We start from the raw sequence: 18,697 nt of genomic DNA on the forward strand, positions 1-18,697 counted from the left end.
ATATCTCTGCTGATCCCATGATTTGGTCACATTGGGTTGTAAGGCCATAATGGAGACATACTTGATGAGTTTATGAAGACTTGATTCTAGGTATCATATAGGTTAGCATAATTCTTTTTTACTGAATTCAACTTAGTTTTATTCACTTTATTCTAACTGGATTTTGTGTGCAGACAAAATGAAAAGAAATGCTTCAATTTAGGTGAAAGGTAAAGCTTCCAAAGTAGTGTAGTATTTCATAGACCTTATATTTGAGAGAAATTATATCAGTATATAATAAGCACCTGAGAATATGAAAGCACAACTCCAATTTAAATGTTAAAGGTCTACAACTTGGGATTTTAAATGGAGTACGGAAAAGCCACTGGTTCTTAAACAATTTTGTTGAGGAGGAAAACAGTGAAAGCTAAATGTTCTATTCAAGAGTTGTTTGTTTTGAAAATAATGCTTCATTTAAAAGCTAAAGACAGAAGACATAGCTTTGTTATGAAGGCTCATCTTTTTATTAAACAACCACTACTCTGTCTCCAAGTTGCAAGGGGAGGATTTGTCAATCTGATTGAATCTTCCCTTTAGTTTTTCCCAACAGCTGTGTTCAGATAATTCATGACTCCTGTGTTTCCTGAGCCCTGGATAATTTCACACACATGTCTGGTTTGGGGCTTCACATTTTCAGAAAAATATAGAAACCTTGGAGGAGGTCCAGGGTAGACCAAGGGAAATGATTAATGGGTTGAAAGTCGGAGTTTATGAAGAAAGGTTGTGAGATCTGATCTTTTGCTATGAGAAAAGTCTGAGTGGTGACTTAATAACACAAGGAGGTTAGTAAGCAGCTGTTCTCCATCTTCACTAAGGTTGAATGAAATGAAATAAGATATAAATTGCAACGGGAACAAAAAATGCATTACAGGAGGACTTCCAAGCACCAGCATTGCTGGATTCTAGATAGCTCCCCAGAAGAAGGATGTGTAGTCTACTTCCCTGGTCTGCCATGATAGGCCTACAAATAGTGAGGAAGATGAGATAATCTCTTAAGATCCTTTCTGGACCTATCTTTTATTGGTCTATCTATCATATTTAGAAAAATTATTTGTCTCAAACAAAAATGGTCTCATTTCCTCCCTCCCACCCTATCCACTCCTTCTCCTTTGTCTACCTTTTGTAAAACACTGCTAACCAAAATAACTGGGGACTGATTAACTGTGGTTGGCCCTCCCCAGTCTCTAAGTGCCACTCCAGCTTTGGGAGCAAGTTTCCTATCCATCACTACCACTCCCTGGCCACAAGGGGTATGTTTACCATCATCTTTCTACACACCAAACCTACGGCAAGGGAAAAGAAAACAAAACTTCCTAGGCTTAAGAAATTTGCAAGTGGCACCATAGATTAAAATACAACTCTTACATCCTAGAATATGAGCATGTAAAGGACTAAAATGTATTTCATGCATCTGCCTGTATCAGCCCATAGAATAGCCTCTGATGGATAGTAGATACTCAGCAATCTTTCATCAACTGAAAGACTGTAGCTATGAAGTGAAAGGAAACTAAAGTTGAGAAAGTCAGGAGTTTCGGATGTTTCCAAATGATTCTATATGCGAGACCAATCTAAAGCCTAACCCATTCTTCACACATGTACTATTAAGGATTTCATTCTCACCATGCCTGTGCTATCTGGAGGTAGAAAGAGGGCCAGTTGCACATCCTGCCCACATCCTTGATCAAAAAGACCACTAAAGAGAGGTGCTATGTGGATTCATATCAGAATCACATGAAAGTAGGCCGAATTCTTAGTGTGTGTTTTTAAAATCTGATTTTAGGAAGTTCCGTTTTTTTTTGTTTTTTTTTTTTTTAGTTATCTTTTTGCATATTTTTCTTTTTCCATTTTTTTTCATGAAGAATATAAAATTTGGCGGTAGAAAATCTCTCACTCCAGTCATCATACAGCCTAAATAGGTGAGTCTCAAAAATAAGCTAATGTTCATCTTTCATCTGATTCAATGTCCTGAAACCCTTTGGTTTAAATTTGTTAATTCTTCTCATGGCTTTTCTCCTAGAAAACCAACTAATACCACAGCTATTTATTACTGTCAGCTCTAACTTATGTCCACAATCTCACATCCCTTTTGACCACACTTATAGAAATATTACAACAAGTAAACCAAACTTATTCTTCATTATTAATTTTTAAATGTTTTCAGCACAAATCTGGTAACTTGGAGGGCTACAAGTTGATGATTCTCATATGTCTGGGGGTTTAGTCTCAACAGTTTCTTAATGGTTTCTATGTTGTTTTTCTTGATCCAACTAAATATTATTCCCAGATGGAATCAGTTTTTGACCCTCTTGTTCTACTCTCCTAGTCTTGGCCCTTCTAAAAGTTTCTGGCTGTGGTTCCTTTCTTTTGTCTGCCACTAATGACTATGCCTGGTTACATAACTCCTGTAACAGGTGTTGACCAATTTGAACACATTTGAGTATGGTATAGAGCTATTCTTATGGTTCATAAAAAGCTTAGTGAGAACATACCATCTAATGAATAGGGAAATTACGTCTCCCTTAAGGTTTTTCTCAGGACAGGCCTTATATAAGAATTTCAAGGATTGTGAGTGACAAAGTTTAACATTGGCCTGGGCCTTTCAAATTATCCAGCATGAATTTGAAAACACCTCTGCCACTCTGCTCAGTAGCAGAGTTTTCTGTTTACTTAGTATTTTCCCTATGCTAATTACGGAAATTTTCAACAGTTTTTTTAGGCCAACTTATTTGATACTACACTAGACAACTTTTTTTTTTTTTTTTTTCTTGCAAGGAAGACTGAAGGTAGGAGTAACTAGGAAGCTTAAATAAACATAATTAAATATAAAATGCTTATAATGATAGAATTGACCTCAGCCAATTAAAATTATTAATAGAAAAAACATGTCAATGTCAAGCCTACTACCTCTGTTCCCACTTGGGTAACGAGGATTAGTTTATATTTCCTGACAAGAATAGATGGGAATTCACATTTCTTCCTGACCTTTGTCCCCACTGGAACATTGGGTTAGGATCATATTAGAACATAACCAAAAAGAAATAAAGATTCAGACGAATTCACAATTAATTTTTAAGCCCCACAAAAGTGAAATAGGTAGCATCTTTTTTTCAAGCTGTGAAACTTTCCCTCATTTTAGTAATAGAGAAAATGTTCAGATTATAAACTTGGAAACTTTGCTCCAAACATATCAATCATGTCACATGCCAATCTTTAAGAAGAATAAGAAATGCATGCCCTATATTCTCAGCATCATCTTTGCCCACAATAGGGAAATAATTTTGTACAAGGTTTGATTTTAGATCTCTAGAATTATCTCTATATGCTACCTGAATTAAGCAAATAAAAAATAATATTTAGAATTCCATGCAAGGCACTGGTACAACTTTTGTTTACCTTGGCTTCATTGTTTTTGAATGTAAGATGTACTTTTAAGGCAAATAAGTATGTGTTTTAAGTCTGGTCGCATACAATTTTGCTAATGCTATAATCACAGATCAGAAAGTTTGGAAATGCTTAGAAGTGTTAAGAGGTGTGATTCATCATGGTTATCTGAATTGGCATTTGATCTTCTTTTCTTTCTAAATATCCCTGACATTTCTGACTCCTCTGTCTTTTCCTCAGTAAAACTGCACCACACACTGGAAAGCGAAGATACACACATTTATTTATATAATGTCAGGGGAGAGTAGGAAAAAGAAGATTGGCCATAGACCCACCCAATCAGAGTCTGGGAAATGAGAGCACTTTTTCCCTCAGCAGAAATGCTGACGTGCCAATGTGAATTTAGCAGGAAAAAGATTTGCCATAACTTCTAAGTGAGCAGCGTTCAGAATGCTAGCTTAGATTCCTGGCATTAACTTGCTAGGTATTTTTCAGAAGGAAATAAATTACAATTGAGCTTAAAAACCTGAGGGTAGAACTCATTTTCAAGCAAATGTGAAGCATCAGTTTGAAGTTAACAAAGTTAAAGTTTGGAGTAGGGTTCCTCCAGTCCTTTATAACGTAGTACAAGTATTTATTTATTTTTTTAGTTTATAACACTAGCCTTTTAAATTGTATTGTGCTACTAAAAGAAATTATGTCTGCATTCAGCTTACAACCTGGGAACCAACACAGAGGATCTCTGGGGTAACGGTACCCAGCTTCATGCCCTCTGTCCTTTACTGCTTTCTGGTTAGCCTGCGTATTTCACATACATTAAATATTCCACAATAAACTCCACCATCTGTGCTGTAGGGTAGTTTGTATTGGTCATGTGCTCTGTCAAGTTGACAGAGGTGCAAAGCTAAATGTGTGACACTCGAAGAATATGCATATATTTGAATAATTTGACTATTTAGTCCAACAATTTGCAAAGGCGCTCTGAATGATCACACATTCTGATAACACTTCCAAGGAACAGATAGCTTCACTTAGAGGGTGGGGGAGATGGAAGCAGGGTTATTTCTAGCAGGAATTCTTGAGTTCACTGAAGTCTTGTCCCTGGTACTTCACTGTGTGAACGTGGGTAAATTATTTCCTGGCAGACGATCGGATTCTTCTTTTATAAAACGGGTAAATAATTTCTGTCACTAGTCTTTAGAAGTTCTAAAATAGCTAATGTTAGTGAATTCATTTTGTTAACTGTAAACCCTTAGGTAAACTGAACTGAGTATGTAATAATATTATATATTCAGTTCAACAGCACATTCTTGGTAACCACAAGAGGGTCCAGGAAAGGAAACTGTTTATAAATCTTTCCCTTTAGCAAAATTAATGTTGGAGTCTTTAGGGAAATTCTTACAGCAATGAGTCTTAGCAATTATTAGGTCAAATCCCTTTGAGATTACAGGAAAGTGCACATACACAGAAAGCTGCCTGCGGAATTTGGGTGTGGGCTTGGTGGGAGATTCCTCTGATACCCAGTGTTGTACCCCCAAGAGAGTGCTTCTCAAAGTGTGACTTCGGATTGTCTGCATTCGAATTGCTTGTGGTATTTATTAAAATTCTAATTCCTGGACCCTGCCCCACCCCTACTAAATCACAATTTCAGGAGGAAGGACCTTCATTTTAACACTCACTCAGGTGATTTTTATGCTCCGAGGAGGTCCAGGGACTCCGAGTTAAGTACGGTACTGCTGTCTTGTTCTTTATTCTAAATTTTAAGGTCTGCACAAATTGGTTGAACTAATGAGAAGAAAATTTAGCCTTAAAGCAGTAACACAGGTAGACGGTTGACAGAGTTCATCAAACGGATAATTGAAAATGTCCTCTGGACCCTAGCCATATAAGTTCTCTCCATGGGTCTTGGCTACAGGCAAATGAGAACCCGAAAGACTACTTGCTCTTTTGCTGCGGGCAGTGGTGGGGGTGGAGGGCGGGGGAGGATTAACTGAGCCAGTTCTGCCCCCACCCTCGAATCCCCTACCCCCACTCTGGTTAAAGCAGAAGATTTTTTATTTATCTTTGCTGCCCTGGTTCGTTATTAAAAGGGTTAGCTTATATGTGTGTTTGCTGGGGCTGGAAGTGAAAACATCTGCAAAAGCATGCAATGCCCTGGAACGGAACTCTTCTAATAAAAGATGTATCATTTTAAATGCGCTGAATTTTGATTCTGGTAATTCGTGCACTAGAGTGTCTATTTCGAGGCAGCGGAGGTATCATATGACAGCGCACGTCAAGGCACCGTGGAGCCCTCTCGTGGACTCCCACCCACTTTCCCATTCACCGCGGAGAGGGCTGCTCTCGCTGCCGCTCCCCCCGGCGAGCTAGCATGAAATCTTCCTGCCTCTGCCGAGATCAAATGGAGCTTCTAGCTGATGGGGTGCGAGTATTACCTCCGCCATGCAATTTCCACTATCAATAATTTAACTTCTTTGCTGCAGAACAGAAGGAGTACATACCGGGCACTAAAGACTCGCGCCCCCTCCCCCCTTTAAGCAAAGGGAACGTGAAAAAATAATAGAGTCTGGGAGTTTTGGGGCCGAAGTCTTTCCCAGAGCAGCTGCCTTGATGGTTACTTTGACAAGTAGTGTCTGAAAAGGTGGGTTTGTTTTCTTTCTTTCTCTTTCCGTTTTTCTGTTTGGTCTGCTAGAAAGCGTGTGGCTTTAGCGAGGTCTGTCATTGCCTGGGCTTCCTGGCTGGAACAAGTAACTTGGTGTAACGTTATCTGGGGGCGTTCATCAATAAAAAATGCTGTTATTATCTTGATTGAATTCCTATTAGGCAAACTCTAGAGAGGTCAGTGCGCGAACTCTGTTTAAGCCGGCGTGTTTAAGGCAGCGGAGTAAACCAATAGCCCCCATGCTCTGTGCGATTTCATTGTGTGCTCGCGTTCGCAAGCTCCGTAGTGCGGGAAGGTGCGGGAAGGTGTGTCTGTGGCCCGGGAAAAGCACGCCCATTCCCAGAGAACTTAGGTGCTGGGATGGGGAGGAAGGGGAGAGTTGAAAGCTAGGGGAGCAAGACCTCAGGGCGTGCGATTCTCACTCGCTCCCTCACGCCCCAGCGCGCACAGCCGGGGTTTCTGCAGAGGGCGCGGGACGCGGGGTTCCCCGGGGCTGGGGCTGGGGCTGGGGCTGGAACACCCCTCGAAGCTGCGGGCGTCCTGCCCAAGGCGCCCCGGGAGGGCGCAGGACTCGCAGGATGATGTCGCGGGGACCTGGGGGAGGACGTGAGGACAGGCCCTGGGGGAGCGGGGAGTCCCGGGCGCCCCTCGGTCCCCCGGGCGAGAAAAAGGCGCGGCGTTCCCTTTAAGCAGCCGCCCCGAACGGGTATCGGTAGCGCGGGCGAGCGGGGGGAGGGGGGCGGGGGGGTGGCGCCGTTTGACCAATCGAAGCTCAACCGAAGAGCTAAATAATGTTTGACCCGGGCGCAAGGCGCAGCCTGGAGCTCCGGGTCCCAGCCGCTGCCGCCGCCGCGCCCGGGCGCACCCGCCGGCTCGCTGTCCCGCGCACCCCGTAGCGCCTCGGGCTCCCGAGCCGGACGGAGGAACCGGCCCGGTGCGCCTCCCATCTCCTGCTCGGGGGGCTTTAATGAGACACTTGAATGCAGCTGCCACCGCTGCTGTGGAGCCGGCGGGGAGCAGCACCGCGACAGGGACCCGGGCTGGGCGCTGGAGCCAGAATCGGAACCACGATGTGACTCCGCCGCCGGGGACCCGTGAGCTTTGTGTGGACCCCGAGGTAGGCAAGCGCCGGGCATGGGGCTTGGTACGGGAGCTGCCGGTCCGCAGGAGAAAGTTGACTGGGGGACCCCCCAAAGTTGTGGGACGAGGCCAGTCTCCTTCTTTCCTCCCCGCCGGTAGAAGGGAGGATTTGGAGTTGCTCCTGGGGAGTTTTCTCCCCCATCCCACAACCCAGAAGGTCAGCCGGCACTACCAGGGAAAAAGGGACCCGGGGAAGGCACGAAGTAGAGGACAGAAGGCCTGGAGGAGACCCAGAGCTGCGTGATGGGAGCCAAGACGGCGACCCGGGGATCCCTCGCAGTCCTCCCCCACCCCAGGAGGAGTCGAGAGAGACTTAGGGGGCCAGAGCTGTCGGGGGCCCTGACTGAGGGAAGGGTGCTGAGGCTAGGCTAGAAATCCTTCCAGGGGTTGGGTGGTCCCCGCGCCGACCTGCGGGGGGAGTGGGAGGGAAGCTTGCGCCTTGAGTCCGCGTCGTCCCCGGGACTGCACACGGCTACCTGCTCCCCAGGAGTTGAGACTGAAGTGGATTTACAAGTCCGAAGCAAATGTAGCTTAGAAAACTTGGGAGGCGGAATTACTACCGCTGGGAACTGAAAGGGTCTGCGAGACTCCCGGGCGGGCCGAACCCACATCTCTACCCAGCCTGCGCCCCTCTTCTGAAGCGCCCTCCAAGGAAGTTAGAGTTTTGACTTTCGGGGACTAGGTGGGATATACGTGGGGGATTCCTTACTCGGGTTAGTCTCTGGGGATGCAGAGCCGGGAAGAGGAATGGGTGAGAGTGAGTTGCGCCTGGAAAGAAATAGCTGAGGATTGGGGGCTCTGTGCCCGACGGGCAAGAAGAAGGGGAGATTACAGACTAGGGGCAGCCCTAAGGAAGAAGCCTTGGGGCTGCGAGGGTGAACTGGAGGATGCAGTGTTTTTGTGTTGGGGGTGGAGCGGGGATGAGGGACCGAGGTGGAGGGGAGGCAAGGAGGAGGAGGGGACCCGGAGAAGGAAGCTAGGGAAGGTAGAGGGTGCCCTCTGCCGGCCATGCTGCCAAGAGCAGCTACTGGGGGCGGGAGGCTGGGGGTGGGGAAGTGGTAAGGGAAGGTTTTGCGGGATCCCTTAGAGAGCTGGTAGGAGGGACTTGTTGAATGGTGCTGCTGACTCCAGCTCGGTGGGGCTTGCGACTCGTCGTCGGTGGATTTTGACTCCTTGTTCTTGTTTGGCTTCTATGCAAGTTTTCATTGCGCTGGGGGAGCTCTGATAAGCCTCGATTGGTGGTGTGTTAGGGCTTCTTGGATCTTATTTTAGGGCCCTCTAGGTATCTTGCACTTACTCCTCAATGTCAGTAGCAACCAAAGAACATTTTCCAACAAGCACGCAGGAATGTTCTTGGCCAGAAGCGAAGAAAAGCATATTTCTGAGTGTTTATTAATCCTCCTAGTACAGTTATCTTTTAAAGCAAAGTAGTATGTAATTGGGAACGTTGATTTTCTAACTGCATATAAAAGGCGATATGCTATTAAATGAGACCCCTCCCTACTGGCTCAATATCCTGAAAAATCTCTCTCTCCCCTTTATTATTATCGAAAAATCTATTTTTATATGAGTTTGTTGTAAGGTCAAAAGCCATTTCGGTCTTACAATTTGATATGTCTTTACATTTTAATTTATTGAGCCATAATTACAGATTTAATTTGTCTGAACGTGTGTGCCTTCAATGCTTACCTCATGCAACATAATTTTTAGGTTGGAGATTTCTGATGTTATGACATGTAGCGATTCAAGACATTACACATAATAGGTAACATAGCATGTTGAAATTACACCACAAAGTTTTGACCCTGGGAACAGCACCTTTTAAAAACCATCACTAAACACCTGTTCGTATTTTCTGATTTTTGCAAATGCCTTGCTTGAGACTTTTTATTTTTTTATTTTTATTTTTTGGTAAATTTACCTCTGGGTGAGCAGGAGAGGTAAGAGAAAGCAAAGAGACACTTGTTGAAATGTAACCATAACCTTTACTGGAATTTAAAACATGTTGGTCACCATTACTGGAATTCCAGCGCCATAAAGTCGTTGTCTTTTTTTTCTTCTACTTCATTTTGTAAAATGTGATAAATGTTGGTAAATATAGACCAGTAGTAAGTATTATGACACGAAAAGCATTATGTATGTGGAACTATTTTAAGTTATTACAGAACATTTTCTATTTATAAATGATATAAGCAGAAAGAAATGATTTCCAGATAAACAAGGCTTACGTACATGTTTTGAAGCATTAGAACATTGCAGACACACTTAGACATCACATTTTTTAAAGGAAAATAACAGTAATTTTTCACATACCTTTGGAGCCTTTCATAGCCCATTCAGAACTGAGTTAGTAGCTGGAAGTTTCGTGTATTTTAAGGTGATATTTTAAAGCCATTTAAGATGTATAGTAGGTCAACATTGGTGTATCCAGAAAATGAAGCATTTAGGAAATCTGCTTCAGCGTGTCTTTTCAATGTGTGTAACTTTTACTTGTAAATCAAGGGAACCAAGAAAGTCGTCATTTGCCTAAAATGCAGTCATCACCTCAAATGATTCATTTATACTATGCGAGTTAATTGCCTTAATCTCATTAATGGCCAAGGAGGGAAGGGAGGTCCTGGGATATTTCTTGTTCATTTTGACTCACCAGGAGGGGAAACTCTTGTTAAAAAAAAAATGCAAATTTCTAAGATCCTGGCTCAAAGTCCTTGGATTTCCTGTTTAAAGGGGGCACCGTGAGAATGTAAGCTATTCCCTTTTTCCCGGTATCTTTAAGAGTCCCAGCTTTTCAATAGTCAAAATGTAGACGATTGATATCATTTCTTTCTCATATGAATAGCACTGGTTTGTAGTTCAGCACACACAGTGAGCTGGGCACGCCCACCTGATCGTATAGCAGAGAACTTGTTTACATTCTTTTTACATTCATCTTCTAAAACCTGGGGTGCTCTCCTCTCTCTCTCTCTCTCTCTCTCTCTCTCTCTCTGTGTGTGTGTGTGTGTGTGTGTGTGTGTGTGTGTGTAGAGGGAGAGAAAGAGAGAACTGTGAACTGTGAAATATAACACAGCCAGCAGCTTTGGGTCTCAATCGTAGACTTAATCTTAAGAAAATTGAAGAGGTACAGAATGGAAAGGTCATGTTCAAGTAGTTTATTAACATTTTGAGATGTAGGAAATTAATCCCAGAGTAGAGAAGAACAATTTCAGACTTCCTGAATAAAAATAGACAGCATACAGAGTGGATGATAGCTAAACTCTGAATAGCTTTTGAGAAGAAAGGCACTCCCATTTCAGGTGCCCATAATACGGATTTGATTTTAGTGATTAAAACATTGATTTTCAACTTGTATCTCCCTGCGTGGAAGAGTTCAATTTGTGTGAGGGGGCTCGCCTATCCAACAAAAGTGAACATGTCCCTTTTATAGGGTAATTGCTAACTTGTCTCAACTTGTTTTCAAACAATTGTTATAGAGCACTCAGTTTCCACTAATTGCAAAATTGCTGCTTAATTGAAGGACTCTTAGCCATCTAGTGCAGCCATTCAGCCACTGGCAAGCTCTATGATCTCAAGCTGTGAATTGCATTTTAAAAGAGGAATCGAGGAGAGAATTCTGTGGAATTCTAGGTTTTAAGTGCTGGCTGCTGTTCAATGGAAGAAGAAATCATTTGAACGAGAATCGCATCAGGTTGTGTTGTGATAAATTTTCTTTATTAGGATGAATAACATGCACAGATGAGCTTCAAAAGTGAATGAGCAAACACTGGTTACACTCTGCATCCATTTACTCTGTTTAGTATGGGGTAATGTTAAGCAATAAATGATGCTGGCAAATGAAATCCGTATGTTATTTGCATGTGTGATTTAAACCTAGGAAACATAGAGTTGCTTTGGTATTTGTAGGCTTAGTCATGTGTGTTCTAAAAGTCCTCTTAAACTTCTACTTAAGGCATAGAATTATTTAATCTTAAATAATTTTATACTGAAATGCATCACTGGATTTCCAGAATATTTACACTATAAAGACTTAGAAAGGTCATGGACCCAATTATTGACTATATGGAATCATTACTGATGGCAGATGCAAAATGGAGCTCACGAATGTACTGACATTGAAAACCTTTCGCAGGGGAGGTGGGGGAGTGGTAAATGTGTGTGTTCTTTAAGTGGAACAGGAAGGTATTCTCTTTTCTGTAGAAAAATTTGAGTATCTGGTCAGTAAGTGTGGAAGCTTTCATTTAAATTAAGTATTTAAGTTCAAGTACAAGCTCTGGGGCACTTATCCTCTTGATGAGACAAATCTTACCAAAAATACTAGATGCTAAGAAGTGGCTCATTGCCCCGATGTCTATAGATTGATGTTTGAGGATGGGTTGCATTAGGTGAGTTAGGGGGCTGGGTGTGGGACAGGAGAACGATTGGAGGGAAGCAAAGTAAATTTACAAGCTTTAGTGACAGCCATAATAAAGTAAAAGTTTATTTCCAGAGAGCCTGGAGAGTAACGAATGTTATATAGTTTTCCCCAAAGGTTCACTTGAAAGAACTTTTCATTGGTTGTCATGATAGTAATGTCCTGACTTTGAAATCTCCCAGAACCTAGTAGCTCTTAAACATGCTTTCATCTTGGTTCCTTTGGTCTGACGGAAACTTTATGACGACCCTCTGTGTGTTTGACATGCCTCTGCATTTTTGGAGACAGGAGGTCAGGCAAGGGAGGATTTCTTAAATCTAAGACAATATAGTAAGGAAACATAAAATTATATGATAAAAAAAATCACTGAACTTCAGATTGGCTTATTGAAATAAAACCTAGAAGGCAACCTGTGGTTTAATTACAACTAGCTTGTATAAAATTAAAATTTATAAAATGGGAATTCAAAGAAAATAAACGGGCAGTTCCAAGTAATTTAAGCAACTCACCAAAAATTGAAGTAATAGTGCCACCTAGAGAACAAAATCACCAGCTTTACCAGCCAAATGGCTTATTTCCATATGAACCATTTTTCCAACGCTACAGTTACTAGGATTTCCTTGTTACCATATTCAGATCTGGTGAGTGTGTATGGGGGTGGGGGGTGCATGTGGAATTACAGATGAAATTTTAAAACAAGCAGATCCACAATTTGATATATGCACTGAATCCTTTTAATGTTGTAATGTAGCCAAATGTAGAATAGCATGCCAGGAATCAACGGCTAGCCTCCTTTTTAACATTTATTATTTTCAGGGATATGTACTGAAGCATTGAGTATAGAGGTTCTGATGTTATTTGTTTGCTACAGGCAATTCATTACACTTTCTGAGATACAATAACACCAAATAATTTGAGTAGAGAGACCTTTAAGAATGTTTTTGATTTATGATCTACCTTTAACTTTAATGATTTCAGAAGATGTGAGAATAAAATAAAGTCATATATAAGCAGGATTTTGAACACCAAACAAACAAACCAACAACAACAACAACAACAACAAAAAACAAGAAAAAGGAAGAGAATTATAAGGGTTGCCTTAACCTTAGAATAGATGAAGATATACATCTGAGCCAGCACCAAAAAATAAAATAAAATAAAAATAAAAAATAAAAAAAAGTTATGGAACTAGGAACCAATAATTACAAACTGACTTAGGAAATATAGATGACAAAATCTGTATCTAGTTCATTTTTGCATGCACCCACAACAGCATCCAAAACAGTTCTGGTAGCAGGGGAGGCACTTTGATAAATGTTGCTGAATGCACTAATAGATTGATTAATGGCTGCTTCAGATTATCACTAGTGATGTAGACAAAAACTTCATAGAAAATGGCTTATTTGTCTTGCTGGAAGAAACGCAAAATTGGAGGAAAAGGTTTAATAATATTTTTCCCCAGTACCTATTATAAAAGTCATTTAGTTGGCTTAGTTCTACAATTTCTTATGTGTAATTTGATTTACTCATGAAATTGTGAATATATGAAATGTTAAAGTTGATTTAGACAGCAACTATAAACTTGTGGATTTTCTTTTAAATGTCTTCAAATTTTTAAATGCCAGTGGAGATGCCAGCTACTGTGCTTCAGGGAGTAGAATATAGTATATCTTAGATTTGTGCCAATTTCTTGTAAGCAGAGAAAAAATTGCATGATAACCAAAGAAAGTCATATTGTTTGTACTTTGTGTCATTCATGGAAGCAATCAGGTGTAGAAAACTTTCTTTTTCAGAAAAAAAATTACTACAATAAAGGTGCATGTGTGTATGCACATATATCTAGAGGGAGAGAGAGAGAGAAGGAAACTTACTAAATAAAATTTTTACCACATGGGATTTAGTCTAATCAGTCTTGGTTTTGGAGTTGCTATCATCAGTAGTTCCATTTTCTGATTCTTTCTTTCTGCCTTCATGTGCCTTTGAAAACTGAAACTATGCCCAAATTAAAACAAGTTTTTCTGTCTTTTCACATGTTCACTTATTTCTTGAATGTGTTTTTAAACACAGACAAACTTCTTTTACATCATGTAGAATCTGAAGGTCGAGAAATTTGCAGTCATTTTGCTGGAGAGAGATGCTTGGCAGAGTCCCAGGCCACATTCCTAGGCCAAACTCTCGAAGGTATTCTCTCTTATGCAACATTGGGAAAATACATCCAGCACCGACATGTTGGCTGATAATGTGTCTGAAGGCACAGACGATATGCTTATCATATGAAACATAAAGCCAGCAGATATTGCAGACATTCTGTTGAATGATAGAATTTGGATCATTTACATTTACTTAAATGTAAAATACGATGATTAAGTCCAAAAAAATCAATTTAGAAGAGAATAGAGAGTTGGGGGCACAGTTTTAGGGGATGACTTACCAGCAGATTGTAAAAAGGAAACCTGAATGTTTTAAATTAACTGCAAGTACAGTATAAGCCAGTGGTGTGACAAGAGGCTGTTATCATAGCTGCTGAAATTTTGGGCTGCACCACTAGAAATATAATACTGAAATGCAGAAGCTAATAATTCTTCACTTTTTAAATAGACTGTATCTAGAATGTTATCATCAGTTCAAGGAAATGAAATAAGTTGCTTTAGGTACCTCATCGATAAATTAGTGTACATCCAAATCACTGTGACCAGGATGCTAGAGAATTTGAAAGCATTGCATGTGAGCAATGGTTGAGGGGACTTGGAATGGATGACTTAGGGACAAGAAAACTTTGGCTGGAATGGCAAGTGGTTTTTGAATGTTGGGTTGAGAAGAATTCTGAAACTGTGAAGGATTAGTAAGAAATAACATTCAGATTGCTAATGCATACTGTGGCTGGGAGATTAGAGCGTCGGCATGTGTGATGTATTTTTGACATCCTTATTTTGAGGAAGAGCTTCAAAGATTTGACAAACTGTCATAGGTATAATTTGTGTTGCTTCAGAGAGCAGTTCTAGAACCAATGATGTAAATTTAGATACTCTACGTGGTAGTTAGAAGAACTTTCCATTAATTTAAGCAAATATTGAATGCCCACTGCCTACAGAGCACTCTATTAGAGGAATATATAAAAAAGAAAAAAGAGATGTGGTGTGGTGGCTCATGCCTGTAATCCCAGCACTCTGGGAGGCTGAGGTGGGAGGATCACTTGAGCCTAGGAGATCATTACCAGTCTGGGCAACATAGCAAGACCCCATCTCTACAAAAGACAAAAAAATTATCCAAGCTTGGTGACAGGCACTTGTGGTCCCAGCTACTTGGGAGGCTGAGGCAGTAGGATTGTTTGAGCCCAGGTGGTTGGGGCTGCAGTGAGCTGTGATTGTGCCACTGCTCTTCCACCCAGGTGACAGAGTGAGACCCCGTTGGGGGGAAGGAAGGAAGAAAGGTAGGAAGGCTGAAACCGTTTTAGAAATGACACTAAAATGGGAGGTTGGAGTTAGGTATTTTCTAAAGTGCCTTTGTACTTGTTTTTTTCTAATGCATTGGCCATAAGTCTACTCCTTATTTATAGTTCATAAACAATCCTAATGAGAACAGTTATATATTTCTGCCTTTGAATCATCTACTTGATGTGTTTAGCATCATGAATTGAGTATCAGAAATCCCTCCCATTTCTTTGCAAAGTGCTGTATTTTCCTTTTCCTTATTTATATACAGATTCTCAAAATTGGTTATTTTTCCTTTGGGTTAGACAGAATAGAATGTCTGGAAAAAAAAGAGTTCTTACCAAATTCAGGTGCCCAAATTGCTTAAGAAATTAACTTTTGAGATTATATTTTTTTAGAGTTCAGTAGCTAAACTAAGAAAACTTCTCACCATTCACCTTCACTTTTTGGAAACCACAAAATCTTTGGATATTACAGTTTTCCAATGAGTTTCTCTTTTTAAATATAAACGAAAAGAAATTGACTCCTCCCCCAACTCCCTCAGGCCTTAGCATGGATAGAGTTACTTTTTTCTTTAATAATTTATTTATAACTTATTTTGCTCTCCTGTAGAACACTTGGATATTAAGCAACATGGACATGTCATAAAATGCAAGTTAGACCATAAGATGAGCAGCCCACTCCAAGTATGAATGAGTACTTATTCTTTGTGATCTCTCATACTGCTTTTAGGTATTAATAGCGTCAGTCAGCAAAGCAAACAGTTTAATATTTACGTCTCCTTTAGGATATCATATATTTTATAGTTTGTGTGTGTTCTTACGTGTATGTTTTCTTCTGTTTCAAAGTCTTTTTTCTTAAAGTAACAATGTTATATGTAGCAAATGGTTCTTTCATTAATTCATTTTTTAATTCACCATGCATTAATTGAGTGCCCAGTGAGTGCCAGCCACTGGGCTACTTGGATTTCTTTTCCCTGTATTGATCCATATATCTTCAGGTGCTCCTTGATACGGCTCTCCATTGACTCTCTCATATAAGGCTTTCATTACCTATTCACATACTCTCTCCCAAAGAAGACTGGTCCAAAAGTAAAATCTTGAGCAAATTCTCTGAGTTATTTCAGAACTTCTTGCCCCCAAACTGAATTTTTAATTATTGACTGGTAGCATTTTGGAATAACTTACCTCTCTTTTTTAAAGATTGAACTTCTTTATCCTCTCTGATTTTCAGGTGTCAGTTTGTGTTCAAATTGAGACAATAAAAATGCTTGTTAGACATTGTCTTAAAGCATTTTGCTGTCTGAGAATCTTTCATGAAGAACTCTTTTTAACAGTGACTCTACAGCAGAAGCCACAGTAGAGGGACAACTTCTGAATCAAAGATGGTGTTTGAGTCTTTGATTTTATGATGAATTTTTTTTTTTTTTTTACATACAAAGATATGCATTGGTCTTTCAGTATTCAGGAATCTGTTCTTCACTTGACAGTATTTATAAATTGTGTGTTTCCCCCTAAAAACACTTAAATTGTGAGAACACTTCCATTTACTAGAACTTGGTTAATGATTCTGCCAAATAAGGAAAAGAAGACAGAAAAATCAGTTTAGTGAATACTATTTTGCCTTTAAATTTAGTAATTTAGTAAGGTATCTCTTTGGGGTTTACTAGAAACCACTTCTTAATCCAATAGGTCTCCTTTCATTGTGAAGTCAGGAGGTGATTTTGCTCAAATGTGTAGTATAGGAATCTGTATGTGGTGTTCAAGGATCATGTAAATATGCTGATATAATCAGAGCACAATTTGGCATTATTAACTCAGAAATATTTAAACTAACATGGAAGCAAACTTGTGCATAGTTTGTGTGTGTGTGTGTGTGTGAATCTTAAAAAAAAAAAAAAAAAATCACAGGATCAGGAAGTCAGAATAGGTCCCATTTTCCTTCTAATACCAAACCTACAGCCATGTCCCTAGCCTTCTCTTTTACTCCCGGGCAGGACAGACAGGCAAATGACCATCCTGCTGCCCATTTCTGTGCATATTCACTTGCATTGAGAGTTGTATTCACCTGCTTCTTGAGAGTATTCACAAATAGTAACCTGATAAAGTAGATACTTCTTTAAAAATGTGAATTTTTTTGCATTGTACAATATTTAGAAATAATCATGTATAAGTGGTTGAGTATTAATACAGGATGGCCTTAAGTATTTTATTAATCATTAAAATGTGGTATCATTAATACAATTTATTTTAAGTGCTTTTCCTAAAATACCAGATTATTTTTCTGATTTTCACATCTCTGACAATGACTTTCTTAAACATGGTAGCCAGGAACAGAAAACCTAACACTGCATGTTCTCACTCATAATTGGGAGCCAAACAGAGATAACACATGGACTCAGGGAGGGGAACCACACACACTGGGGCCTGGGACAGGGGGCAGGGAAAGGGAGAGAGTGCATCAGGACAAACAGACAAATAGCCAATGCATGTGAGCCTTAATACCTAGGTGATGGATTGACAGGTGCAGCAAACCACCATGGCACATATTTACGTATGTAACAAATTCTGCACATTCTGCACACGTATCCCAGAACTTAAAGCAAAATAAAAAATAATAATAAAATAAAATAAACTTAGTAGCATCTATTATTCTAGAGCCTGTAATTGATCTTCAGGCAGTCTCACATAAAAACCTAGGAGAACCCTCACTGTCACTGTTCCATGAGGTGTTAGGAAAACTTGCTCTAGTGCAGTGCCCCAGTAGGCATTGGTACTGAGACCAAAATTCAGTTGGTTTGTTGTTACTGCAATTCGTACGTGATTTCACTTGTCACGTAGACAGATTGCACACCTCAATAATCTTGTCCAAATGTGTGGTATTCCATAACGTTCAAGAAATGCATTCACATATCTCATTCCATTGGATCCTACAAATAACCCTATAAAAAAGATTGGGCAGACATTATTTCTATATAACAGAGGAGGAAACTGGAGCTTAGAGAAGCTAAATAGCAATCCAAAATGCATAGCTACAGAACCAGAGCAAGGATGATAGCCCAATGACTGCACCTAACCTAGTCCCCTTACCACCACTCCAGCGGTCTATAACCACAACCTACAGTATTCAAGTAAGAAACCGTATCTTGCCCTTGATGCATTAATGCGAGACCTAGAGCAGGGACAGGCTGATATTGTCACCCTGGCCCAGTATCCACTTTTCTCTCCAGCAGAGACTAGTACCCTTCTGTGTGCCAAGGAATAAAGTGGTAATGGGAAGATTAAAAATGTTTATTCCAAGGAGTTTTTAAATTTTTTAATTTAATTTTTTAAAAAAACAAAAAACTCTTAGAAAGAGGGAAAAATGAATATATGACTTTTGATGTATTGTTCCTTAGTAACTCAGTTATACTTTTACTTAAACCTGAGAATCTTGCTAAGTGAATGATTAGAAATACTAGGTGGCTGGCAAGATGGCAAATAGGAACAGCTCCCGTCTGCAGCTCCCAGAGAGATCAAGGCATAAGGTGGGTGATTTCTGCATTTCCAACTGAGGTACCTGGCTCATCTCATCGGGACTGGTTAGACAGTGGGTGCAGCCCACAGAGGGCGAGCCAAAGCAGAGTAGGGTGTCGCC

General features: G+C 40.3%; 1 protein-coding gene across 11 annotated transcripts in view; it reads left to right on the plus strand.

Moving 5' to 3' along the window:
- The window catches only part of BDNF (brain derived neurotrophic factor), a 71,058-nt gene that overhangs the window by 15,251 nt on the left and 37,110 nt on the right, over nucleotides 1-18,697 (plus strand). Inside the window, exon 1 of one of the 11 annotated variants that reach the window (XM_025358309.1) lies at nucleotides 5,729-6,061. The exons of 5 other annotated variants lie outside the window; for them this stretch is intronic. Coding sequence is in view for 3 of the 6 variants with exons in the window: in XM_025358305.1 (XP_025214090.1) it covers nucleotides 7,050-7,199 (150 nt within the window). In the remaining 3 variants the exon portion in view is untranslated. Of the gene's footprint in view, nucleotides 1-5,728; nucleotides 6,062-6,304; nucleotides 6,388-6,457; nucleotides 6,689-6,862; nucleotides 7,200-7,688; nucleotides 7,974-18,697 lie in introns of those variants that run through there. 5 more of the 11 variants (XM_025358315.1, XM_025358306.1, XM_025358314.1 and 2 more) reach the window with 5 other exon arrangements.

Source organism: Theropithecus gelada, chromosome 14, assembly GCF_003255815.1.
Source record: "Theropithecus gelada isolate Dixy chromosome 14, Tgel_1.0, whole genome shotgun sequence".
NCBI classification, from domain to species: domain Eukaryota; kingdom Metazoa; phylum Chordata; class Mammalia; order Primates; family Cercopithecidae; genus Theropithecus; species Theropithecus gelada.